Source organism: Rhincodon typus, chromosome 2, assembly GCF_021869965.1.
Source record: "Rhincodon typus isolate 14 chromosome 2, sRhiTyp1.1, whole genome shotgun sequence".
Lineage (NCBI taxonomy): Eukaryota > Metazoa > Chordata > Chondrichthyes > Orectolobiformes > Rhincodontidae > Rhincodon > Rhincodon typus.
In genome coordinates, this window is record NC_063333.1 from 112,522,635 (window position 1) to 112,550,395 (window position 27,761).

The following is a 27,761-nucleotide window of genomic DNA, read 5'->3' on the forward strand; positions in this document are numbered from 1 at the left end:
TCATTTTCTACCAAGGGTCATGCTTTACCAATTTTACCATTGCCTGCAATATTTTTCCCATTCATATTCACCCATTCCAACCTATGACACAATTAATCCTGCATAGCCTCTGGCAGGCCTACTCATTCAGCTAGGGCCGCTTCCCCACTGCACCAATAGGAATAGTTCTGCCTTCCACTTTGATCCTACTTAGTACTTCCTATTTATCATTCCAGGAGCAGAATAGCCCATATTAAGGTAGAAAGAGTCAAGTCAGATGGTGTGCTGCCCTTCATTTGACTCCTTAGCCTTTATCTGCACTGGATACTGACTCTGACTGCCCCAAGGCTGCTCTTGACTGACTATTCTGGAACATCTGAGTGAAGGCTATCTCCCTTGAATGGACTGAGGCCTGCTGACAATTGTAGCAAGCTTGCTGGATTTGTGCCTGTGCTAAATGCCACGGCAAGACAGTAGTATTATGAAACAAGAATCTATGGCTAAGGGAGCAGGGTACTGCAAGCCAGGGATGCTGTGAACATTGAGGTAGGCCCAGAGTTAGCAAGTGCTTTGACAAAAAGTGAAAGGTCCAGAGATGCAGCTTGGCACATCCATGAGCATGGGTGTATGTTCCTGAAAATGTCCTTGCTGCAGCGTTGCAATGATAGTTGTTGGTGCAGCTCAAAGTTCATCATTGAAGTACAGGACTGTCCTTTAAGGGGATTGGAGATGTAGCCAGAGGATTCATAGAGGCTGGCAAATGTTAAATAGCAACATCTCTACACGTATATTACACGTGGCCAGTGACCATGGAACATGCCTGACATATACCTGACGTCTTACATGGAGATCTTTTGGAGCAAGCAGTGAGTTGAACTGACTGTATTTTTTATGTCAAATTTTCCTAATGGCTAGTTTGTACAGCCTGTTTGTTCAGAATGCAACCCATAGTAATTTCGGCTCTTAATAAGGCGTTTCATAAGCAATAATGGTAATCAATTGAGAACTCACTGCTGCCCTAGTGAAATCTTTGCAATGCAGCTTGAAAGAAGTAAACAAGATGCAGTGAGATGTTCTCAACATTGCAATGAGGCCGACATCTCTCCCCATTCCACCACTTGCCTTTCCATAGCCCATGTTACTCAGAGCCTGATAAGATTCCACTAAACAAAACAATCCAACAATATGTTTATTAAAAATGCATGAAACATATGTATATGTGTGTGTGTGTGTATATACATATATATTTTAAAAAGCAAGAAAGGTCCACTTATGGGTGAGCAAGGAAGTTATGGGTAATATTCAACCTGAAGAGGTATGTTGCAAAATATTCTAAAGTCTGAGAATTAGTAATATTTTAGAAATCAACAAAGGGTCCAAAAACTTGGTAAAAATAACTTAAACTATAAGAGTAACCAATCCAGGACTATAAAAACAGACAGTAGGAACTGCAGATGCTGGAGAATCTGAGATAACAAGGTGTAGAGCTGGATGAACACAGCAGACCAAGCAGCCTTCCTGCTCCTCTGATGCTGCTTGGCCTGCTGTGTTCATCCAGCTCTACACCGTGTTATCTATAAAAACAGCTTTTGACTGCTTTTAGAAGTATTTACAAATATGGATGTAGCTAAATTAAAGATTGGTCCATTAAAAGGCAATGACAGAAGTAGTCATAAAGAAAGAATAAGTAGTGCAAATAGTTTTGTTTTCAATTCATTCACGGGATGTTGATGTTGCTTGCTAGGTCAGCATTAATTCTCCATTCCTAATTATCTAGAGTCAACCACATTACTGTAGGTCTGCAGTCATATGTAGATCAGATCAGTTAAGGATGGCAGATTTCATTCCTTAAAGAACTTTGGTGAACCTGATGAGTTTTTCCAACAATTGGCAACAGTTTCATACTCATCATTAAACTCTTAATTCTAGATGTTTTCATTGAATTCAAATTCCACTATCTACCATGGTGGGATTTGAACCTGGGTCCCCAGAACATTACCTGGGTTTCTGGATAAATGGTATAGCAATAATAATACACTAGGTCATCACCTAGTCATAAAGATCTGAAGCTCAGGAAAAAAGCCCTTTGCTCATCATGCTCATGCTGGTCAAAAACAGTCACCTAACTACTTAAGCCCCATTTTCCAGCACTTGATCCAGAGCCAGATCCAGGTGATCACGAGTACCTATTTAAATACTTCTTAATGTTGCTTTGTTGTCTTTTATCCATTTCATTACTATTGGTACACCCATGGATTGTACTGTGGGCTGCCAGGGTCAACTTGATACTGAGCAAACATCTAGACCAGGATCTCTGGTCATTTCAGAGTTGGGATAGTTCCCTGCTCTAAACTTCACCCTGGAGAATGTGGCCTGGAAGTTGGAATTTTGATTTTAGGGTGGTGGGGTGTCTGGGACTTGAATTGAATGATCGCAAAATTAATGTGGGGGATTCTGAGGGGGTGGGGGGAGAGAAGGCCTGGATAAAAGCCTCCTGTGCCTGCAACTATATTGGTTTTTTTTTTTTTAAAATCCACTTTTTTGCTTACTTTTCACACCTGTCACCCCCAACACTTTCTTCATGTTACATGCTTGCAAAACAATTTTACCTTATGCCTTGGACTACCTCCACCCTCCGTAGCTCCCTTTATCTTTCATGTCAAATTGCACCCATATGCCCAGCTCATAAACTATCATATCACTCAACTTGTGTCATATGCCAACTTAGTTTCCACTATAGGCAGAATTGCAGTTTTATTTGGTTAAACTCACACTCATGAAAGCAATCATTTCATGTGACTTCTTTTGACAGCAGAAATCCTTATAACCATAGGTGTTAATTTCAAATGTATAAACCTGTATAACAATGCAGAGACTTTGTCATTGCAAAAATCTGGATCTTTGTGTTTGTTGTTTCAACTGTGGTGAGAGACTGCATTGTCTTTCTTTAGCTCCACTACTCAATTGGTCACAACAAATATTTAATTTTTCAAAATGGTTTCACCCATTTATTGTTATGGCCACTTATATATTCATTTCAAAATACAAATCTACCAACCATGTTTCTTTAATAAATAACAAAATTATTGATTTATTATAAATCAACAATCATTCAATAACAATGCAAAGTTCATTCATACAGATTGAGATAAGACAGTATAAGGATATATCTTACTAGTTAATCTATATAACACTTGTGTATATATACATGCCATTAAATAAAAAGTAAAGAAACCTTTTTCTGCAGATATTAGCTTTAAAAAAGACATTGTTTTTGGAGAAAAAGGTTTAAGATATGGAATGTTCTAGATGGCTTTTGGTCTGGCATATATAGATGGTTATCATTATACACATAATTATTCCTGGGATCCCTTCAACTGCAGTTCGTTCCAGAATCATTGATCAAGATCTTGTAGAAGCTTCTCGAAAAAATAGTTGTTTCAGGGTTTCAGCTCTCCCATGGGATTGACAAGAGGGATTTTCAGAAAATTGACACATGCTGAATTTGTGGCGTCTTATCTCTTCGCAGATTACATTCCAACTGAACTCCAAAACAATATTAAAATACCAAAACTCCTGACTGTCATAACTCCGCAGTTGAAAAAATTTGGCTGTTTACTTAACTTAAAATATGTGACCTCCAGTAAGTAGTTTTGAAAAGAAAAGTGGTCCACAATGGCCCTTCAGTAACCTTAAAAAGTAATCCAGACTCATGCACTGTTGCAGCTTAGTGACCTCTTTATTCTCTATTGGACGAAAGGCTCTGTTCACAGGACACACTTGCTGCAAAACTGATGATAATTTACAAAAAGAATGGTGCCAGAGGAAATTGCAATAAATACAAGGGCACCATACTCAGTGTCATGGGGAAGGCCTTCACTTGGTCATGTTTAAAAAGACTTCATTTTCTTGCAGACCAAGTATATCCAGAAGCACAGTGCAGTTTCTTGTCTGAAAGATAATCTTCTCCATACACCTGCTACAAGAGAAGTGCAGGGGACAAGTTTTAACTCCTGGTCTTTACTGCCTGTCAAGGTAGTAGAAGCAGAAATCCTTGTAAGATTTTTGAAGAATTTAGATGTGTAGTTGCAATGCCAAAGTAAACAAGTCTACTTCCTTCACCCCCAACACCTCCCCACACCCCTATGGCACCTTCCCCTGTAACTGGCGAAGGTGCAACACCTGCCCATTTACCTCCTCCCTCCCCAGTTTCCAAGGGCCCAAACATACCTTCCAGGTGAAGCAATACTTCACCTGCACTTCCCAGAATCTAGTCTACTGCATTCGCTGCTCACAATGTGGTCTCCTCTACATTGGGGAAATGAAGCATAGACTTGACGGCCGCTTCGCAGAACATCTACGTTCTGCTCGCAAAAAGGACCCTGAACTACCAGTTGCCTGCCACTTCAACGCACCACCCTGTTCCCTGGCCAACATCTCTGTCTCTGGCTTGCTGCAGTGTTCCAGTGAAGCCCAACGCAAGCTGGAGGAACAATGCCTCACTTTCCGCCTGGGGACCCTACACCCCTCTGGACTCCATATTGAGTTCAATAATTTTAGGGCCTAAACTCTCCCATGCCCCAGCTCCCTACTCCACACACCAGGCCTTGTTACCATATAGCCTGCCATTACAGACCACCTGTTGTTAGTCACTAACAGTCCCCATTAACAACTACTCACCCTTCCGGCCTGATCGTTAGAAACTCCTTTGTCTGCCTAACTGTCTTTCTCTTCTTTTGGGCTCTATCCTATCGTTTACCACCTACCCCACCCACCTCCCTGTTTTCTGCATATAAATTGACGTTTTCCCAACCACCATCAGTTCTGAGGAAGGGTCACCGGACCTGAAACGTTAACTCTGTTTTCTCCTTCACAGATGCTGCCAGACCTGCTGAGCTTTTCCAGCAACTTTGTTTTTGTTCCTGATTTACAGCATCCGCAGGTCTTTTGGTTTTTAAACAAGGCTATGGACTGTGCTGAAAAATGGGATTAGAAAAGTTAGGTGGTTGATTCTGACTGGCACTGTTTGATAGGCCAAAGAGCCTTTTTCTATGCTGTAGAGCCATACGATTCTACTTATCTCCTCAGTACTTCAAATGAACCAAATTTTGTAATCCTTTTAGACATGAATTCTGAAAAAACAATGTGCCTTGTAAGTGTCTCAATAACACTGTTCGGAGTAGAAAACAAGATACAAATTGACCAAAAGGCTAATAAGGGTGAGGAACAGAAGATAATTAAAATTATCAAGGAAATTGTATCAGAGAACCTTAAGGGACTAAAATCAAACAATTCTCCAGGACCTGAAGGTCTACAACCTAGAGTTCTGAAAGTGTTAGTAGCAGAGATAGCATGCGTGCTTCTCATGATTTTCTAAAATTTTCCAGATTCCACAGCAGTCCCAATGGATTTGAAATCAACAGATTTTCAAGAAAGAAGAAATGAAAAACAACAAACAATTGCAGGCATTTTAATAGAATAGAATCCCTACATTGTGGAAACAGGCCCTTTGGCCCAACAAGTCCACACTGACCCTCAGAGCATCCCACCCAGACCCATCCCCCTATAACCCACTTAACATACACATTCCTGAACACTACAGGCAATTTAGCATGGCCAATCCACCTAGCCTGCAGGTCTTTGGACTGTGGGAGGAAACCAGAACACCGAGGAAATCCATGCAGACACAGGGAGAATGTGCAAATTCCAAACAGACAGTCACCCAAGGTTGGAATTGAACCCAGGGCCTTGGCGTTATGAGGCAGCAGTGCTAACCACTGAGCCACCGTGCTGCCCTAATCTGGCATTTTCAGGGAGATGATGAAACTAGAATTGGAGTTAGGGTTAGGTGTTGTCATTAGATTAGTTCTCTAGCAACTCAGGTGATGTTCTGGGGATATATATTCAAAACCCACCAAAGCAGATAGTGGAATTTGACTTCAATTTGAAACAAAACAATTGAAAAGCTGATGGATTTGAACCATCAAGAGAGGTAAACATACTTGATCTCATCTTCACTAATCTGCCTGCCACAAGCACATTTGTCCATGGCAGTAGCAGTGAGAGTGACCACTGCACAGTCCTTATGGAGATATAGTCATACCTTCACATTGAGAATACCTTGCACAAAGGACAGTGGCTGTGGTCGCTGGAGGTTGATTATCTCAACTTCAGGATGTCTCTGCATGAATTCCTCCAAGTAGCACCTGAAGCCCAACCACCACCATCTGCTTCAATGACCTACCCTCCATTGTAAGTTCAGAACTAGCATGTTCGGACATTGCACATCATTCAGGTCATTTGCAACTCCTCAGATACCAAAGCTGTCTGTGTCCAAATGCAGCAGGACCTGGACAATATCCCAGTTTGCGCTTACATGTGAATATGCCTGTGTGGAGTTTGCACATTCTCCCTATATCTGCAGGAGTTTCCTCTGGGTGCTCCAGTTTCCTCCCACAATTCAAAGATGTACAGGTTTGGTGGATTGGCCATGCTAAATTGCCCATAGTGCCTAGGGATATGCGGGCTAGATGGATCAGCCATAGGAAATGTGGGGTTACAGGAATAGGGTGGGGATTGTGTCTGGGTGGGATGCTCTTTGGAGGGTCAGTGTGGACTCGATGGGCCAAATGGGGATCCCAAATAGGGATTCTATGATTTGTGCCACACAAGCACCAGGCAATGACAATCTCCAGTAAGACACAATCCAACAATGCCCTAGACATTCAATGGTCCTACCATTGCTGAGTACCCCACTGTCAACATCCCAGGGGTTATCATTCACCAGAAACTTCATTGGACTAGAGATATAAAAAGAATGGCTACAAGAGCATTGAGTAACTCACTTCCTGACTCCCCAAAGCCTGTCCCCCACTTACAAGGCACAAATCGGGAGTGTGATGGAATACTCCCCACTTGCCTGATTGAGTGTAGCTCCAAGAACTTTCAAGAATCTTGACACCATCTAATAAAAAGCAGCCGACTTGATTGGCGTCACATCACTGGCACACAGCAGTAATGTGTACTGTCTAAAAAATGCACAGCAGAAATTTGCCAAAGATCTTTAGACGGCACCTACTAACCCATGACCACTTCCATCTAGAAAGACAAGGGCAGCAGAGACATTGGAAAACCACCATGCAAGTTCCCCTCCAAGTCATTCACCATCCTGACTTGGAAATGTATCACCTTTCCTTTATCATTGCTGGGTCAAAATTCCAGAATTCCCTCCCAGCATTTGCGGATATAGCTGCAGCTGATTGATTGCAGTGGTTCAAATAGACTGCTTCTCAAGGGCAACCAGATTTGGGCCAATAAATGTTAGCCCAGCCAATGATGCCCATATTCTTTGAATGAACAAAAATAGCTGACATTGGTGAAATATTGGAACCATATTGTTGAGAAAGTCTTAACAGGGATCTATGATAAATTGATTATCCACCTCCCATTCCAGTTTCATCACTAGCTGTGACATGCTTATCCTTGGCATAGGCAAGCCAATACAGCCTTCAGAGCTCCAGTTTTCGCTCCAGAAAACATTGTATGTTCCCTATCTGTACCGTCTCCCATCCCCACATTCCTTTTCACTTTCTCCATTTTTAGTGGTATCGTGCACCATGGTGCTATATGCAATTTGCTGACATCCTCATCTACAAAGGTAGTAAAAACCTTGGAGCTATTCTCCAAAGACAAAGGCTAAAGTTCATTTATCACTGCCTGCAAGATCCCATATCCATCCAATTAGGACTCACAACCTACTGTCCCTGACCTTGATCAACTCCAACTCTCTACTGAATCTAAGGGGAGTGTCTAACTCCAGGACAAAGTGTTCAGCTAACTCTCCCCTTACCTGATGCTCTGCAATGTCTGCAGTTCAGATTCCAATTTAGCAGCCATGAACCAAATTTACTGAAATTGCAAATAAACAGACATTTTGTCCAGGATGACAATGCATTCCACAGGCTCCCACATGCTGCAGTCATAGCATTTCACCATTCCTACCATGTCTGTCTCATCTTATTTAATTAACCACTGTGTTCTTAATTTGATCGCTAAAGTAATAGAAATTTTCCTGGCTTAAAGATGAAGAGAGAGAACTCATCAGCTAGTGGAGGCTGAATAACACTATTACAATTTTTTTTCCCATTCTGCATCAAATTCTTATCTCTACAAAGTTCCTGACTTAGCAATAGTTTGTTCTTTTTCAGACTTATGCCCTGTCTCACTCTGTACGAACAGCTAAAATCGGTGATGTCCAGAGATTTCTGAGGACTATAGGAATGGAGAATGTTATGAAGCCAGGGTGAGAACTAAAATCAAGGATGACAACTTGTAAAGGGGAGGTGATTTCGTACCAGGAACCAATGTATGTCAACAGGCTTGGGATTACTGAATGAAATGGATTTATTGTGAATGAGGATTTGGGCAGTAGAATTTTGGATAAGGACAGGTTTCTTGAGGGTAGAAGAATGAAGATCACCAGGCGGGTTGGAGTAGATTTAAGATTGGAAGCTCATATTGTATCAAGTTTGTCAATAGTCTGTTTCAATCTCAAAAAAAAGATGGAGTTGTTGGCTAAGTAATGAAGATTGTAGCAGAGACCAAAGATAATGGCTGGTGTCTTTCCCACATCTAGTCAGAGAAAATACCTCATCCAATGTTGTTGGACAAGTAGTCAAGCAATTTGCAGACAGTAGAAGAATTGAGAGAGCTGATTGTGAGATAGACCTCAGTGTATTGCATGTAATTGTGATATCACTGGAAAACACTATCAGATTTGAGGGAAAAATAGAGGCTGAAATTCCTTGGAGGCTCCAGAGGTAAGTGTATCAGAGGGGGAAGAGAAGCCATTGGCGGTGATTCTCTGATGTTAATTGGATAGATAGGAATGAAATCGGACAAGTTCTGTCATGCTTGCCTGGATGATGTTAAAGGAGAATGATGTGGTTAACTATGTCAAAGGCTGAATTCACATTGGAAAGGACAGGAGGATTGATTTATCATGGTCACAGTTACATGACATACCATTTGAGGACCATTTTTGTTTCATGGCTATGAAGAAAACCTGTTTGAAGGAATTCAAACATGGTAGTCCAGCAAAGATAGGCATTGATTTTTGGAGGTGACAACACATTCAAGGTTCTTGGAGAGGATAGTATTGTTTGAAATGGGGCGGTAGTTTGCAATACCGTTGTTAAGGATGAGATTGTGGAGTAATTGGAAGTGCATGCTAAGGCTGAATCAGCACAGCTTCATCAAAGAGGTGGGGTGTCATGCCTAACAAATTTTAGAATTCTTTGAGGAGGTAACAAGCAAGTTGTATCGAGGAGTGCCAGAAGATGTGATGTATTTGGATTTGTAGAAGGCTTGAGACAAAATGCCGCAGAGGAGGCTACTAAATAAGAGATGAGTCCATGGTATTAGACACAAGGTTAGAGGAATGGCTGATTGGCAAAAGGTAGAGAGTGGGGATAAAAAGGGTATTTTTCAGGATGGCAGCCAGTGACTAGTAGAGTTCCACAGGATCAGTGCCGGGATCACAACTATTCATACTCTACACTAATGATCTGGATGAAGGAACAGGAGGGCTTTGTTGCTAAGTTTGCAGATGACACAAAGATAGTTGGAGGGACTGGTAGTGTTGAGGAAGTGAAGAGGTTATAGAAGGACTTGGGCAGGCTAGGAGAGAAGGCAAAGAAGTGGCAGGAGGAATACAATTGGGAAAGTGTGAGGTTACATACTTTGGTAGGGAGGATAGGGGCATAGGCTTTTTTCTAAATGGTGAAAGGCATTGGAAATCTGAACTAAGGGACTAGTTCAGGATTCCCTGAATTAACATGCAGCTTCAGTTGGCAGTCAGGAAATCAAATGCAGTCTTAGCATTCATTTGGAGAGGGCTAGAATGCAAGAGCAAGGATGTACTGCTGATGCTCTATAAGGCTCTGGTCAATTGCATTTGGAATATTGTGAACAGTTTTGGCCTCTGTATATAAGGAAGATGTGCTAGCCTTGGAGAAAGCCCAGAGGAAGTTTACAAGAATGATCCCGGGGATGAAAGTACTGTCATAGGAGAAGCATAGAATAGAATCCTGACAATGTAGAAGGAGGTCATTTGGTCCATCCAGTCCACACCAACCCTCTGAAGAACATCCTGCCCAGACCCAAATCCCTGTAACCCTGCATTTCCCATAGCTAATCATCCTAACCTATACATCGCTGGACACCATGGGGGCCCTTTAGCATGGCCACCACCTAACCTGCACATCTTCGGACATCGGGAGGAAACCGTTGCACCTGGAGAAAAACTGTGCAGATACGGGAAGAATATGCAAATTCTACACAGTTGTCTGAGTGTTGAATTGAACCTAGGACTCTGGCACTGTGAGGCAGCAGTCCTAACCACCAAGCCATCGTTCAGGACTCATTCAGTACTCAATGGAATTTGGGAAGATGAGGGGGGAGTCTCGATGAAACTTGCAGAATACTGAAAGTTTTGGATTCAGTGGAAGTGGAGGTGTTTCCCTTGCTAGGAGAGGCTAGGACCTGAGGGCACAACCTCAGAGTGAAGGGAAGACCCTTTAGAACTGGGATGAGGAGGAATTTCTTCAGACAAAGGATGATGAATCTGTGGAACTCATTGCCACAGAAGGCTGTGAAAGCCAAGTCATTGAGTGCATTTAAGATAGATAAATAGGTTCTTGATTAGTAAGGGGATCAAAGGTTACAGCGAGAAAGAAGGAGAATAGCATTGAGAAACACATCAGCTGATGGCCTAATTGTGCTCCTATATTTTATGGTCTTTCAGCCTGAAGAATGCAGGGATATTTTCTTTTCTGTAGTGTGAAGTGATGTCGGGAGATTTGCAGGGGAAGGATACAGTGCTTGATGACAGAAAACTATTAAAAAATTAGTTACTATGCAGTTCATTTTCTTCGTTATGTGGACAACTTTGTAATAACATGTTGACCAGAATCGCATGTAGTATTCCAGATGGGGCTACAGCTGTGCTCTGTTCAAATTATTCCCTGAGATTTTAGTTTACTTGTCTGTCTGTAGGTTATATTTGCGGTGTTTGTCACTGTTACACACCTGTAGATAGTTTCAGTGATCTAACCACTATACATGCATATTCAGCTCTTGCAGAACTACAGTATTCAGCTTTCTTTGTCTCCAATCTTAAAAAGTGCCATAAAACAAACTGGTAAATATAGTAGTGCATGGAATTAGAGAGAACCCATTGTCATGTATAGAGAATTGATTCGGTGGTAGGTGACAAACATGAAAAAAATTAGCCGCGTACTCCATTTAACAGAATGGAACACTTGATGGCAAGAATTTAATCTTTTAATTATTTAATGGATTTAGATATCATTAGAAATACAAGCATTTATTGTCCATCCTTAACTGCTCTTCAGAAGGTGGTGGTGAGCTTTTGTCTCAAAGCACTGCAGTAATTTATTATAGCAGCTTGGTACAATTGAATATCTTAAAAACCCTTTGAAATGGCTTACTAAAGAGTCAACAATGTTATGCTGGGTCTCAAAATGTATATAGCCAAACTGGATAGAGGCAGCAGATTTCCTTCACTGAAGAACATTAGTGTGCCAAACAGAATCTCATTCTTGTAATTTCATAGTAAGCAATACTGCTGCTTGCTTTTTATTTTAGACATACTTAATTAATTGAATTTAAATGTCTCCAGAGATGAGTTTTACTTTTTACATGGGACTATTACTCAAGTAATAGGTCAAAACTTTCAAATCATCACAGTGTTACTGTAACAAGTATTCTCTGTATTTGGGTGTTAATTTTCACTGTACTTGAGAAAAGAATAGAGCGCCTTATTTGAGTTTTCGAAAACCATCACGTTAGGTGACACAAAATTGTATAGATGAGAACAGAAAGTTGCAAATAGATATTGATAGATTTTGATTGGGGGAAAAGGTGTGACAATTGGAATTTAAGGTGAGGAAATGGGAGGTAATCTATTTTGTATCCAAAAATGATAACTCAGAAACTTTTCTTAGTGGTGAGAAATTAGCAACTGTGGAGGAATGGAAAGATTGAAAAGGACAGGTACAAATTCTTTCATGTCAGTTTACGATGATTTCTGAAAGTATTGGTCTCAAGATAGGCTGATGGAGGAAATAGAATGGTCAAGAACTGTCTTCAGGCTTGGCCTTCTTTCTAATATTGTTTATTGCAAATTAAACATTAAATCAAACAACACGCTGTAAGCTGAGATATACTGGGCTCTAATGTTACCGTTACATTATCAAAACTATTTTCTCCATATGCTTCCATAGTTTTTATCCATCTGCTATCTATCTAACCAACTGCCATCATTGCGCTATTTATGCCCAATGGTGGAACACCTCTTTTTGACGTCATCACGAGATTGCTTCAGGGTCCAAACCCCTTGCACATTGAAAACAATTTGTAGAGCTAATAGTTTGTTTACCCTCACACAAAAAGGTAGTACAATATAAAGGGGTAGAAGTTATGTGAACTATTTGTGCAGTTATATAGAACTCATATTGAAGTGCATCAGGAACATTGGATTTAGTTATAGACATAGAAACACAGGAAGGATATATTTACTTTTGAGAGTGTCCAGTGCAATGTACCAGATGAGTATTGTGCTGAAAGTACTAAATTACGAGAACCGATTGCACAAACTAAACTTGTGTTTCCAAGTATATCTTTTCTTCCTTTAACTATTCCTGAAGAAGTATGTGTTGAATCTAAATGTGTTAACTGAAAATCACTTACCCAATAAGCTAAAGCCGCTATATTCCCAGTGGACCATAGGGCTACTTTCTCATGGGGGGAGGTGGTATGAGGGGATCTGGTGGTGAATTTGATCTAAGGATTATCACACCTCGGGCAAGGGGCAAGGTTGAAAATGTGGGACCTTCATGATAACCTCAGCCAGTGTAGAAATTGCACCTATGCTGTTGCCATCAAACCAATCCCAATACAAAAACATGTAATAAAAGTAGGTTATGTTCCCAGAGCTAGTAAGGACTGCAGAAGCTGGAAGTTAGAGTCAATAAATAAGGAGTTGGGAAAGCACAGCAGGTCAGACAGCATCCAAGGAGCAGGAAAGTCAACGTTTTGATCCGAAACCCTTCATCAGGACTGGGTTATGTTCCTTATTTGTATTAGGCACCTTCATTACAGATGCACAATTTTTAATAAATGTTAAGTAACTGAAGCCATTCAATGGTAAAGCACTATTGTCCAAAAAAATGATTTTTCTAGTGAATAGTTTCCTTGCTGAAAATGGTGCAGGTGACCTTCAACAGGATAATTTTTCAGCAGCATCTTCTTTGAATACATTCAGGTGGCATTGACACACACTTCTTGACATGCTTCAAACATGTGCTGTGTTTGTACTTTTTCCAATGCTTTTCCTGTTATGTACACAATGTTTTCTTGCATTTAAGGTTCCTGGCACCTGTGAAGATTCGACAACGATGTTCACGTGTGCAGTGATCATGCTAATGAGAAATGCCAGTCAGTGCTACATACTACTTCCTAATTTGTTCTTAAAGAACTCTATCAGAAGTTATAGATGTAATCAAACTTATGTGTTTAACATTATTGAATGAATACATACTGTAAGTAGAGACAACTTGTATTGGGGGAGTGCAGAACAAAGAGCCAGAACATTAGATCCAGTACATTTAGGAGTGTATCAAGAAATATCTTTTCTCATTAAGAGGAGTGGAAATCTGAACTGTCCCATAGAAAACAGTTGAAGCTGTGTCAATTGCACATTTCAAAGTTCATGTTGATAGACTTCTTTTTTATTGGTCAGGAAAATGAAAACTAGGTAGGCACATGAAGTTAAGGTATAGATCAGCTAGTAAAGACCTATCTTTTCAGTTTGCTGTAAATTTGGTTGTGGACTGAAATTAGAAAAGGACTGTTTTTAAAACAAAGGATTATGAAAGAAGTTGTTGCACTTTTTAAAAGCAAGTTGCTGAAACGTTTTGTATATGATATTTACCCTGCTCTTTTGTTCAAGCAGTGGGGGAGGCTAGTTACAGATGGGCTGACACCAGTGCATGTACAAAGTGAGATTCATCCAGCAACAAGCAGCTGACTGGTTTGTGGAGTAGTCACCAGTTGTTCATTGACAAAAGCCATTATACTAAAAGTAATGTGATTTGCTCCTGAGTAGCTTAACAGCTTGTAGGTGTGAACAGTGTTATCTGAAGCCTTTGGATCTCTGGGAAAGGAGGCTGTGTTTCTCTCTATAGTGGCAAATAACTAAAACTTGAAGAAAGTCAGTTTATTTTCCATCACCAGTTGCTGTAAGATGTTATTTTTATCCAATAAGTCAGAGACTTTATAATGTGTGAACCAGTCACTCTGTGTCTGCTGCAAGGCAGTGGTAAGTACGTGGAGAGGAGAGATTGAAGAACAGCAAGTCTTGGTAAGCAAAAAGAGCATTTTAGTGAACTCTGTGGACAGGGCCATTGAATTGTATTCCAGTTTTCCCTCCAACATAGCACCAATGTTTTTGTGTGTCTATATATGTACAGGGACAGTTTCATAATCGGGTTGCAGTTTCAACTAATAGAGTTAGTGGTCGGCAGTTCATTATTGTCTACCTGCAGCTAGAATGTATTTATTTTAATAAATAATAATGCTTGTTAAGAACAGAAATCTGGTCTGTATTTTCGATTCATCTAGATCTAAACAAACAAGTAAATTGGGGAATTTTTTACAAACTTTCATAAAATCTTTAAGATTTGTGACAATTCTGGAAATAGCAGGGCTTCACTTCTAAGTGTTACCCCAGTGAAGTGTTATAAGCCACATCTAATTCAATGGTGACATAGGCTACTCCTGATCCCGTATTCCTAATTTGTCATTTGGTTTTATTGAGCAAGAATTTCATTGTTTGTTTGCAAAATGTTTACCTCTTTAGTCTGTCACACTCTCTTTTATTTTAGTTACTGTAGTAAGATGAATTATCACCACTGCTCGTTATGTTGTAAGGGATATCTGGTAGATTTGCTGCCACTGTTCTCTTTCCAGGTAGAGATCTACAGGGCCTAATTGGTCTAGTGTTGTTGAGGAAAATCATCTAGTGGTCCAATGGGAAGAGAATCTTCTCGTAAACTAGATGTAGTTCATTGCATGATAGTAACCAGGTACAATAATATGATAGACATTATTATTGAGACCAAGAGGGGGAACTTGATGTTAGATTTTATTCCTTCAAGATCTCAAGCTGTTTCCCTGCCCAAATCCATTTGACATTAACATACTAGGTAATGCTAAAAGCATTCCTCAGCATTACTCCTTATACAACAGTTACATTTTGTGGGAAGCTGACATTACTTTTAACTCTTTCTTGACTTTGATAACATATTTTCAAACTTGCATCCCTGTACTCTATATTAGCCTTGGTTGACATGCGAAATTAATTCATATAATTACATCTGACACCCTGATGAATTTGGTGCTACAATTTTTTCATGGTAATAGAAAACCTTGAGCTTGGTCACACTCACCGGAACTACACACAGTTGGAAATATTTTAAAGACTTTTTGAAATCAGCTATAAGCCTTTAGAGATAAGAGTGACCCAGTTTTAACTAAAAAAGGACAAATACTGTATTTCAGTGCAATCTTTGTTTGATTGAAGGAAAAGAATCAATCATGTGGCCATTTTCAGTTTGTGAACTTGTTGGAAAATGTACATTTTGATTCTCTCCAAGTTGATGTATCAGTTCTCAGGGTAGGTACCTATCCAAGTAATGCTGTGAAAAATTGAAAATCAAATGAAGGAGAAAGTTAGGTATAACAACAACAGTCCAAACAATTTTAATGTATTCAACATCATGAGCACTTGTCATCTATATTCAGTTAATCACAAGACAAACATGCCACATTGAAATTTCATTTAGCTAGCAATCGTGCCCATTTACGCGTACAGACATTGTAATTATTTTTGACATGTTATGACACACATCTAGGGCGGGTAGTATTGAATACTTGCAAATAATAACCCAATTTCACTCTGCTGCATTCTCTCAAGCAACCGCAATCAACTTGCCACTTTTAAAATTATACAAAAGCTTTGTTGGTGCATTCTCCGTGGCATACTTCAACCAATCAGTCTTCTGGCCAATAAAGTAGCATCTGGTCTTTCATGTAGCATAAATATTGTCTCCTTTGAAATATGGTATTCTTGCAGCAAGATGAAAAGCTTTGAAAGCGCATCTCCTTTATCAATAAAGCCCTGGCTCGGTTACTGTTGTCATTCCTTCTTCATTTGTTTTGCCTTCCATTGTGAATTATTTGGTGCCATGGCATTACCCTACTACATATTTTGGACTCTGAAAGCCCCTTCTTCAATTACCAATAGTGTGTTACTTCCCTTTCCTGCTGAACAAGATAATGAATCATTCCAGCCTGGGCAGCACAGCGGCTTGGTAGTTAGCACTGCTGATTTACAGCACCAAGGACCTGGAAGGAAATTTTCCATGTTTATTTGGCCTACACGTGACTCCAGACCTACAGCAATGTGGTTGGATCTTAAACTCCCTCAGAAATATTCTAGCAAACTCAATGGCAAACAGGGATCTGAAACTTCTGGCCTGCCAGTGATGCCCACATCCTATGATAAAATAAAGAAGTGTTGATTATACATTCTCTATGTCATGGTTCTCCAGAGAATTGTAACCTTAAGACAAGTGTAGGGCTAGAATTACACAGTGCATTGATGTGAGAAGAAGGAGAAGGTGGAAGATGTTGAGGACAATACAGAGCAGAAAGGCACCCTGGTTGTATGAGAGTTGACTAGGACCGGTTCAGAAGTCAAAGCTGTCACCAAGATGGGTGCAAGGTCAGGAATATGTGATTCAGGATTGGTTCAATCTTTACCAGCAAGATTGCATTCTCTGGAAGTCTCTTTGAGCAGCTTTGTGAGAATATTTCTTGAATTTTGGATTGATCTGCTCTTACACCCTTGTGCAGATCTGTCCAGTGATGTCTCTGTCTCACTGGCACCATTCAACATCCACCGTTTCCCTTCATCACTTCATCCTCTCTTCAAAGTTTTGGGTCTAAAGGATGGAAACTCCCATGTCCAGACTCATGTCAAAATTTACAATGTGAACAATAAGTTTTAGTATGCACATGGACAAATTTAAAAAAAAAACCTCAGTGAATCACCCAGGGGTCTGACTGATGTGGTGGCCTCTGCTCATGGTCAATTCTTTCAATACTCCCCTTGTCTCCTCAGATGAGCTGGAAACAGCCTGCTACTTTGTGTCTGTGCGCCAATGGGGGCATCTCCCTCCAGAGGCTGCTTCAGTGATGTCAATGTAGTGGCTCTTGGTGGCCTGTCATCATTGCACTCACTGTGCCAGAGCAAAGAAGACAATTAAATCTCTGTTTCTCTGAACAAATTGTCAGCTATTTATTACTTCTACGACTAGGAAACCTGCTTTGTAAATTTGGTAGGCTACTCCTGCCAAGCTTTGCAACAGCACTTTATTCCTCTCTCTCCCTCACAGCTTTCAGCAGCACCTCAAGGTTTGCAGTTGACTGGCCTTGTCCCAGGTGCCCACCCTTGTCCTCTCCTGCTGATGAGCTGCAGCGTGCATCCAAATCTAAAAAGGCTGCCACAGTGATGGCTGGCAGGATGCCTGAAGTGGACAGTCTACCTCCCTCCAGCAGCTATCACCATGAAGCGGCTACTAAATAAAAACAAAGATATGCGGATTCTGTAAATCAAAAAAGAAAACAGAAGTTGGTGGAAAAGCTCAGAGTTAATGTTTCGGGTCCAGTGATCCTTTCTCAGAACTGATGGTAGCTTGGAAACTGTTGTTTTATATGGAGATGTTAAGATGGGGGAGAGGGTAAGGAGTAAATGATAGGTGGGGATAGAACTCAAAGTCAGAAGAACAGTTGGACAGACAAAGGAGTGGATAACAATCTGACTAGGAGAGTGACTAGCAGTAAATGGATACTGTTAGTGGCTAACAATAGATAGTCTGCAATTACGCACTGTGATAACAAGGCCTGATGTGTGGGGTTGAGGGCTAGGACATGGGAGAGCTCAGGCCCTAAAGTTATTGAACTTGATATTGAGTCCAGAGGACTGTATGGCCCCCAAGCAGAAAATGAGCTGTTGTTCTTCCAGTTTGTGCTGAGCTTTGCTGTAACATGGCAGCAAGCAGAGACAGGGATGTTGGCCAGGGAACAGGGTAGTATGTTAAAGTGGCAGGCAATTGGAAGTTCAAGGTCTTTTTTTATAGGCAAAACATGCATGTATCCATGGGCACCTCTCTGACCTGAAGAAAATGAGAGGCGTTAAAAGAGAAGTTGCTCAGGATGAGGATTAGCTCACCCAAAAGGAGGAGGGTGGTGGTGGGTGAGGAAGGTTCAGGACTCTGCTCCAGGAAGAAGTAGAGACCACTGAGATCATCCTGATGAGGGGTGAACGTGTAAGGGAATTGCACATTCATGGTAAAGAGGAGGAGGTTGGAGCCTGCGAACTGGAAATTCCAAAAGTAGTGTAAAGCATCAGAGGAATCGTGGACGTATGTGGGCAGGAACCGGACCAGAGGAGGAAAGATCGAGTCAAGGTAGGAAGAGATGAGTCCTGTGGGGCAGAAGCAGGCAGAAACAATGGGTGTGCCTGGGTAGTCCTGTTTCTGGATGTTTGAAAGAAGGCAGAAGCGAGCTGTGCATGGTTGGGGGACTTTCAGCTTGGAGGCAGTAGAGGGAAGATTACCAGATGAAGTGAAGTCAGTGACTATTGATACAATGGCCTGATATTCCACGATAGGGTCATGATCCAGGGGCAGATAGGAGGAGGTGTCTGAGAGCTGGTACTCAGCCTCTGCAATATAGAGGTCAGTACACCAGACTACAACAGCACCACCCTTATCGGCAGGCTTAATAACAAAGTTGTAGTTGGATCTAAGTGCATGATTGGATTGGGTGCAGGATACAGAGAAATTGAGATGACAAATGTCACGTTGACAGTTCTGAATGAACAGATCGAGTCCAGGTAAAAGGCCCAGGGGGGTGTCCAGGTGGAGGGAGAATGTTGGAACAGGGCCAAGGGGTCTGTGGGATGGGGAGAGGCCTCTGGTCCAAAGAAATGGACACGGATGACAGAAGAAGAGTTTTATGTCATGTTGTGCCCTAAATTTATTAAGGTGAGGATGCAGAGGGATAAAACTGAGACCTTTACTGAGTACAGAACGTTAAGCATCGGAGAGCAGAAGGCTAGGAGAGATGATGACTTCCTGACAGGAGATGGGGTTGTGGGAGGGGTGGAGTCAGAGGGAAGGAAAGTTCCAGAGGGCCATGGGTCTCCCTGAGTTGTTGTATCTTGTGTGCCTTGATGTCTGAAAGTAAAAGAAAAGGTTCTTGTTTGTACGGCAAATGAACTGTAAGATGAAGTGGAACAGTGGAGTGGTGCAGCCCTGAGGCAGCATGATGCAATGCTGTTGGAGAGAATGGTCGAGGGTGTGGATCTCAGGATGTGGCGAGAGCAGCTGCCTTTGGAACATTGAACATCATGGAGATACCTGTGATCCTGCATGGATTCAAAGCACGAGTGATGAAACTTGAGTTGAAATCCAGGTACCCCTCCCCAGACTCCAAGGGCCCAAACATACCTTGCAGGTGAAACAGCACTTCACTTGCACTTCACACAATTTAGTCTCCTGCATTTGCTGCTCACAATGTGGTCTCCTGTACATTGGAGAAACAAAGCATAGACTGGGTCACCGCTTCACAGAACATCTATATTCTGCCTGCAAAAAAAGACCCTGAACTTCCAGTTGTCTGCCACTTTAACACACAACCCTGTTCCCCGGCCAACATCTCTGTCTCGGGCTTGCTACAGCGTTCCAGCGAAACTCCGTGCAAACTGGAAGAACAGCTCTTTTTTTTTGCTTGGGCACCCTGCAGCACTCCAGACTCAATATTGAGTTCAATAATTTCAGGAGCTGAACTCCCCCGTGTCCTAATCCCCAACCCCACATACCAGGCCTTGTTAGCATATAGTCTGCCATTACACACTACGTGTTGTTAGCCACTAACAGTCTCCGTTAACAACTATTCACTCTCCTAGCCAGATCGTTATCCACTCTTTTGTCTTCAACTGTTCTTCTCTCTTTTTAGGCTCTATCCCCACTTATTGTTTACTCCTTACCCTCTTCCCCCATCTTTTCGTCTGCATATAAACCGACATTTTCCAAGCTACCATCAGTTCTGAGGAAGGTCACTGGACCTGAAACATTAAGTCTGATTTCTCTTCACAAATGCTGCCAGATCTGCTGACCTTTTCCAGCAACTTCTGTTTTTGTTGTTGACCATGAAGTGGTTGCCAGACCTACCTTCCAGCTCACTCGTGGCCGGGAAAATTGAGGGCGGTGATACATTCTTCATCCGTCCACGTGTATATCCATATGTAGGATTGCAATCCATGAACAGTTCAAAAGTTAAGTTCATGACTTCAACGGTGGAATCCTGCCTGGAATATCTGGATGTTAGATGTGAGGCCTTCAGTGCCAGAGTGCAGCTGGGTGAATATACAATGCACTACGTTTTCAATGTGAGACCTCAGTGGTGAGTTGAGAGTGACTGGCTTTGACATGAAGGCAATAATTGACTGAGTCTGATATCAAGGAACCCTTACAAAACTGGAAGCAGTGGGTATCAGGGGAAATCTTATCTCGGTTTGAATCATACCCGGCACAAAGGAAGATGATTGTGGCCGTTGGAGGTCAGTTGTCTCAGCTACAGAACATTGCTGTTGGAATTCCTCAGGGTAGTGCCTGAGGCCAACAACTTCAGCTGCTTCATTTAGGACTTTCCCTGCACCCCCGCACCCCACCCCACAATCCCAAGGTCAGAAATTGGGATGTCCACTAAAGATTGCACAGTGTTCAACACCATTCATGACCCTTCAAATAGTGATGAAGTCCATGTACAAATGCAACGAGAGTTAGATAATATCCAAATTTGGGTTGACAAGTCGCAAGCAACATTCATGCCACACAAGTTCCTGATAATGACCATCTCCAAAAAAGAACAAATCTAAACATCATCTATTTGCATTAAAGGCATTATCATTACTAAATTCCCCACTATCAACATCCTAACAGTTACTACTGACCAGAAACTGAACTGGATCTGCCACGTAAATAATGTGATAACAAGAGCAGGTCACAGGCTAAGAATCCTGTACCTGACTTCCTGTCTCCCCAGTTCCTATCCACTGTCTAAAAATCACAACTCAGGAGTGAATTGCCTGGATGGGTGCAAACAACACTTAAAGCTTGAAATTATCCAGGACAAAGCAACCCATTTGATGGGCACCACATCCGCAAACATTCACTTCCTCCCACCACTGTCACACAGTAGCAGCAGCATGTAAAATCCAAAAGATGCACTGCAAAAATTCACTAAGGATCCTAAGACAGGATCCTTCAAATTCATGACTATCACCATGAAGTATGAAGTCAGCAGATTCATGGGAACACCAACACCTTGCAAGATTTGCCATGGTGAGATTTGAATCCACATGCCCAGAATATTTTGTTCGGTTCTGGATTGCTAGACATTATCACTTTGCCACGGCTCCCCAACATACAGGTCATTCATGAACATTAAAAAATATGACTTTTCTGGAACAGCACTACAAACCAACCCCTATCTTAAAAGCCTTTACTCTGTTATTGAGCTATTTGTATTGATACAGCCACGATCACCCTAAATCGACGGAGTTCTATCTTTTTAACGAGACTTCTGTATACTAATACAGGCAGAAAGCACTTCAGCAGAGGCTGAATTGCGAATGCTGTTGGAAGTGAGTCTGCCTTTGTTAGCTGACTCACTCCACAGCCATTCAGTAGTCGTCGGGTCATTAATGTGATTGAGGCATGACTTCAGACTCCCATTTGAGAATTGCTGGCTAATAAAATAGCTTACAACTCCCGTTTCCAGCAGTGCCATCAGATGTGATGGGAATGGCAGTCCCATGAAAAAGACTTTCCACAGATCAGGATGAAGTTAAGTCTGGGGTTCCATTAGGGCCAGATTGGCAGACCTTAGTGAGCAGAGTGTGATGGGAGTTCTAAAGAGAAGTTAAGAGTCAAAACCATATCTTGGAGAGGGGTGAGTGAGTTGGTTCTGATGGACACAGCTAGCCTGAATAGAAGGCATCCTCCCTTGCTCAGCCATCACTCTGCCAGGTTTCACCTACATGGGCAAAATCTCAGCAGTGACCAAAAGAGGCCCTAAACTTTCCATAAATGACCCATGGCTGAGTAAACCACTGAATGTATCTTTGTTATCAGTTGAATGGCATTGGGGTAGTTGGTTGGTGAGCATTGTGCCACAGTCTTGGCATCCAATTTTATAGCCTCCTGTCTGTTATGGGGTCTGTGAAATTCCAGGCCAGATGCTGTAAATTGGAAATAAAATCAGAAATACCTGAATTACTCAGAACCTGTGGAAACTAAGTAATGTTTCAGTTTGATGATGACCTTCATTAGAATGCACTTGGTCAAAGGCCTTCAGAAATAATATATCTACAAAATTTACAGTACTACTTTGACCAATATTCTGAATTCACTGATGTGTAAAATCAGGTTAATGAGACCCAATTTATTGTCAGCAAATTCCTGCTGTTTCTTCTTGATCAACTGAATCATTTTCAAATGAAAGCTTTTATGCACCTTATAATGTTTTCTAATATTTCCCCACCACAGACGTCAGCAGGGTTGATCCATACTTTTCTGAGTTATCCCTCTCTTCTTTAGTGAAAGCCACTCCTCTGGCTCTATTCCTATATATAGTGAGGATTGAAAGATTATGATCAATGCTTCTGTTATCTCTATCTTTGTGACTTTCATTAACTTTGGATGCATTCTGTCTGCAGCAGGTGGCTTACCTTTTAACTTCCTTTAATATATCTTTTATACCTATTGATTTTTTTCTCCAGAATCTCTTTCCTTCTTTTAATGTAATCTTGCCATTCCCTTTCACATTCTGACACCGTGAGAGTAGGAGCTGGAATAGACTCTACAACCTTTTGAACCTGTTCTGTCATTTAATAAGATCATGGCTGTTCCTCGACCTCAACTTCACTTCCCACCTTTAATTCTTGATTCCTTTAGAGTCCATGCAAACGGTCTTCAACCCACCTATTTTATTCGTCACTCCAACATTTTTCCAATCCTTTCTTCATCAACCTCTTCTCCTCCCTTCACTTTAATCCTCAGGTTACTCATTTGCTTTTTATCCTCTTTCTCAGCTCCTCTCTTTCTCTCACCCTCTCTCTCCCATACCCTCAGCTTCAGTCAAGAATCATTTCTTTGTTCCTCCACCTGCCTCTTCTGTTCCGCTTTCCATAGAGTTTGACCTGAAGGGCTCACTCTTGACATCAGGAGAGATTAACTAAGTAACTGGAAAAAGTCAGTCTTGGGACTCTGCATTTTACCTTGCAACAATGCTATTTGTATACTGCACTCAATTTTTCTCTAATTATTTTTCTAGTTCCTGCAGACTTTTTTCAATGGGTTGAGTATCCTGGTGGATGCACTGGGACCTGTGATGTGGATTCGGTCATTTAGAGATCTCCTCTTCTCAGTCCTGGCTTTTCCTGTTGGCACTGTAAGTAGATATTGCATTCATTGTTCTGGAAATTGACACGTTTTTACAAGAAAACAGAAACAAAGAAGTGTTTTTTTTATAACATTAATATACTATATTTTGAAATCCAAAGTCTGGAAACATGAGGCAAATTGTTTGGAAAAACAGAGCAGAGCTTACTGCCCATTGTTCAGAATGGCGACAACCTGACCATCTAGTTGTATTAGTCTTTCACACCCCATGTCTTAATCAAGGAAAGAAAAGGAAGCAAATCCTGTCATCCAGATCCCATTATCTAATGAGACAACCAGCCCTATGTGTCCAAAGATGTGGTCAGCCACATGAAGATACAGCGTAGTTGCTTACGGTCCTGATTAGACACCACCATCGAACCACAGGACAGTTGATCACATTGAGGGGCAGTGTGCAACAGCAAGCGTATGTGGTTGCCTGGGCCAGGAGGAGGGGATCTTGTGAATTTCTAAAATAAAATAGGCCAGCACAGTGACTCAGTGGTTAGTGCTGCTGTCTCAAAGCACCAGGGAACTTGGGTTTGATTCCACCCTCGGGCAACTGCATAGAGTGAACACATTCTCCCCGTGTCTGTGGGGATTTCCTAGGGTGCCCCAGTTTTCTCCCACAATTCAAAGATGTGCAAGTTTGGTGGATGGCCATGGGAAATGCAGGGTTACAGAGAAAGGGTCGGGGTGGAATATTTTGGGTGGGATGCTCTTTGCAGGGTCAGTGTGGACTTGATGGGCTGAATGGTCCCCTTCCACACTGAGGGCTCCTATGAATTTCCCAGACTCTGGTGAGTTAGGAGGTATCCTACTTCCTCTAACCTGCTTTTATTGCCAGTATTCATATGGCTGGTCTAATTCAGTTTCTGGTCAATGGTAACCTCCAGAATGTTGATAATGGGAAATTCAGCAGTTGTCATTTCATTGAACATCATGGGGTAATGGTTGGATTCTCTTTTACTAGTGCTGATCATTGTCTGGCACATATATAACACAAATGTTACTTGACATGTATTAACCCAAGCCTGAGTATTGTTCAGATCTTGTTGCACATAGATACAGACCTCTCCCTTATCTGTGGCATTGACTGGTGTTGAGCATTGTGTAATCATCAACGAGCACCTCAAATTCTGACCTTATGATGAAGGGATGGTCATTGATGGCTGGGCTTATGACATTACACCAAGAAATTGCTGCAGTGTTGCTCTGGGCCTAGGAGGATTATCCTCCAATCTTTCTCTGCTCAAACCAACAGAGAGTTTGTCCCTAAATTCTATTGACTTCAGTTTCTCTGAGGTTCTTTGATTACACACTTTGTCAAATGCTGCCCCAATCTCAAGAGCAGTTACTCGTGCCTCTCTGAAGTTTAGCTCTTCAGCTCTTAACCCTAACCCATCCATCTGAGGAAGGATGCTCTTGCTCTCAAGGGAGAGCAGCGAAGGTTTACCAGGTTGATTCCGGGGGTGGTGGGTCTGACGTATGAGAGAGATTGACTAGGTTCAGACGAATGAAGGGGGATCTCTTAGACACTTATAAAATTCTAACAGGGCTGGACAGAGTAGATGCAGGGATGATGTTCCTGATGGTGGGTGTGTACAGGACCGGGGTCACAGTATGAGGATTCAGGGTAGACGATTTAGGACAGCGATGAGGAGATATTTCTTCACTCAGAGTGGTGAGCCTGTGGAATTCATTACCACAAGAAGTAGTTGATGCTAAAACATTGAATGTATTCAAGAGGGTACTAGATATGGCACTTGGGACAAATGGGATCAAAGGTTATGGGGAGAAAGCAGGATTAAGCTACTGAGTTGGACAATCAGCCGTGATCGTTAAGAATGGCAGAGCAGTCTCAAAGGGCCAAATGGCCTCCTCCTGCTCCTAACTTGTATTTTTCTATGTTTCTTGCTGGAATGTTGTCAGATCCCAGTGTCTTTAGAGAATCCAGTGCCTTTAGCCATGTTTTGATGTCCCATAGCATGAATTAAATTGTTTAAGACTAGTATCCCTGCTGCTGGGAACTTCAGGAAGAGGCCGAGATGGATCATTCACGTGACACTTCTGTCTGATGATTGAAGCAAATTCTTCAAAGTTTCTATTAGTTCTGAAGAAAAGTCACTAGACTTGATATATTAACTCTCTTTTCTCTGCACACATACAGCCGGACATGTTGAGTTTCTCCAACCATTTCTATTTTTGTGTGTTTCAAAAAGCTTTGGAAACACATGTAGGACAGTAAGTATCTTCCACTAGGGGTATTGTATTCTGGACTGAATGAGTAATCGTATAGAGCCATAGAAAATCATTCAGTCCATCTTGTCCATGCCAACCCAAAGACAAAGGGATGTCCTTTCTAAGGCCATCTTCCTGTACTTGACTCATAGCCCTGTAGCTTACAACACTGAAGGTGTAGATCCAGGTACGTTTTAAGAGTTTCAGGTCTCTGCCTCCACCACCAACTCGGCCAGCAAATTTCAGACATCCACCATCCTCTGCATAAAAAAAGTTTATCCTCACAATCTCTCCAATCCTTCTGCCACTTAACTGAATTTATGATACCTAGTTATTGAACTTTCTGCCAAGGGAAACAGGTTTCTTCTGCCTACGCTCTGTCCCTACCCCTCACAATTTTGTATACCTCAATCATGTCACACCTCACCCTTCTTTGTCCCAAGGTAAATAACCCCAACCTCTCCAATCTCACCTCATAGCTACAATTATCCAGCCCTGACAACATTCTAGTAAATCTTCTCTGCACTCTCTCCAGAGCAATATCGTCTTTCTTGTAATGTGGTGACCAGAACTGCACATGATATTCCAGTTGTGGCCTCACCAGTGTCTTATACAAATTCAGCTCATGCTATGGTGAGATTTGAACCCACAATCACACAACATTATCTTGGAGCTGTGGATTACTAATCCAGTGACATGATCACTGTGTCATCATCTTCCCAGTTAATGTTTGAAAGAGTGCATTGTTGTTCAGTGTTCTTTCATCTCCACCTTATTATTTTATGTACATGTGAATTCCCTAACCATTAATGAATTTCTGAAGAAGGGTCTCGACCTGAAACATCAGCTTTCCTGCTCCTCTGATGCTGCTTGGCCTGCTGTGTTCATCCAGCTCTACACCGTGTTATCTAAAATTCTCCAGCATCAGCAGTTCCTAACATCTCTGTAGATTAAGGTGTGAAAGGAGAGAACTATTTTTGATACTAAGTGCAAAGTACACAAGATACGAACAGGACATGGCTGTGGGGAAAGCTTGAAGGGGGAGGGGCATGGAAAAACTGAAAGAAAATGGAGAATTGACATAAAGCAGTCAGTTTCAGCAGTTATTGTAAACAATGTGTGTAGTAGACAAGATTAAAAGAAGTACGAGCGAAACTCAGCTTCACTTGGAAGGTGCACTTGGGGCCTGGACAGTGAAGAGGAAGGAGATGAATGGGCAAGTTTTACACCTTCTGTGATTGCATGGGAAGGTGCGATATGGGAATGAGGAAGCATTAGGAATGATGGAGGGGTGGATCAGGGTATCATAGAGGGAACGGTCCCTGTGGAATGCTGACAGTAAACAGGTGGGAAAGATGCATTTGGTGGTGGCACCCTGCTGGAGGTGGCGAGGATAATCCTCTGAATGCGGAGACTCGTGGATTGGAAAGTAAGGACAAATTAAGCCCTGTAGTTGTTCTGGAAAGAGGGTGAAGGGGTAAGAAAAGAAGTGCAGAAGATGGGTCAGACAAGACTGAAGGCCTGCCAACTGCAATTGGGGGAATCCTTTGTTGAAGGAAAAGGCAGTTATGTCAGAGGCAACCCAGTGAAAGGTGGTATTATCATAATAGATGTGACGGAAATGGGAACATTGAAAGGCATCCTTGCAGGAAGCAAGGTATGAAGATGTGTCATTGAAGTAAGTATGGGAGTCAATGGGCTTGTAATAGATATTCATGGACAGTCCATGCTCAGAAATAGAAATGCTGAAATCAGGAAAGAGAAGGGAAGAGTCAGAGACCGGCCAAGCGAAAGTGAGAGAAGGATGGTAATTAGAAACAAAACTGATGAATTTTTCCAACTTCAGACAAGAGCAGGAAGAAACAATGAAGACCTCGTTGATATAAC

General features: G+C 41.7%; 1 protein-coding gene across 2 annotated transcripts in view; it reads left to right on the forward strand.

Moving 5' to 3' along the window:
• Nucleotides 1-27,761, forward strand: part of LOC109920896 (androgen-dependent TFPI-regulating protein-like) — a 121,234-nt gene that overhangs the window by 20,873 nt on the left and 72,600 nt on the right. For both annotated transcript variants that reach the window (XM_048614490.1, XM_048614500.1), the window contains exon 2: nt 23,527-23,643. In XM_048614490.1, the coding sequence (XP_048470447.1) occupies nt 23,527-23,643 (117 nt within the window). The remainder of the gene's footprint in view (nt 1-23,526; nt 23,644-27,761) is intronic.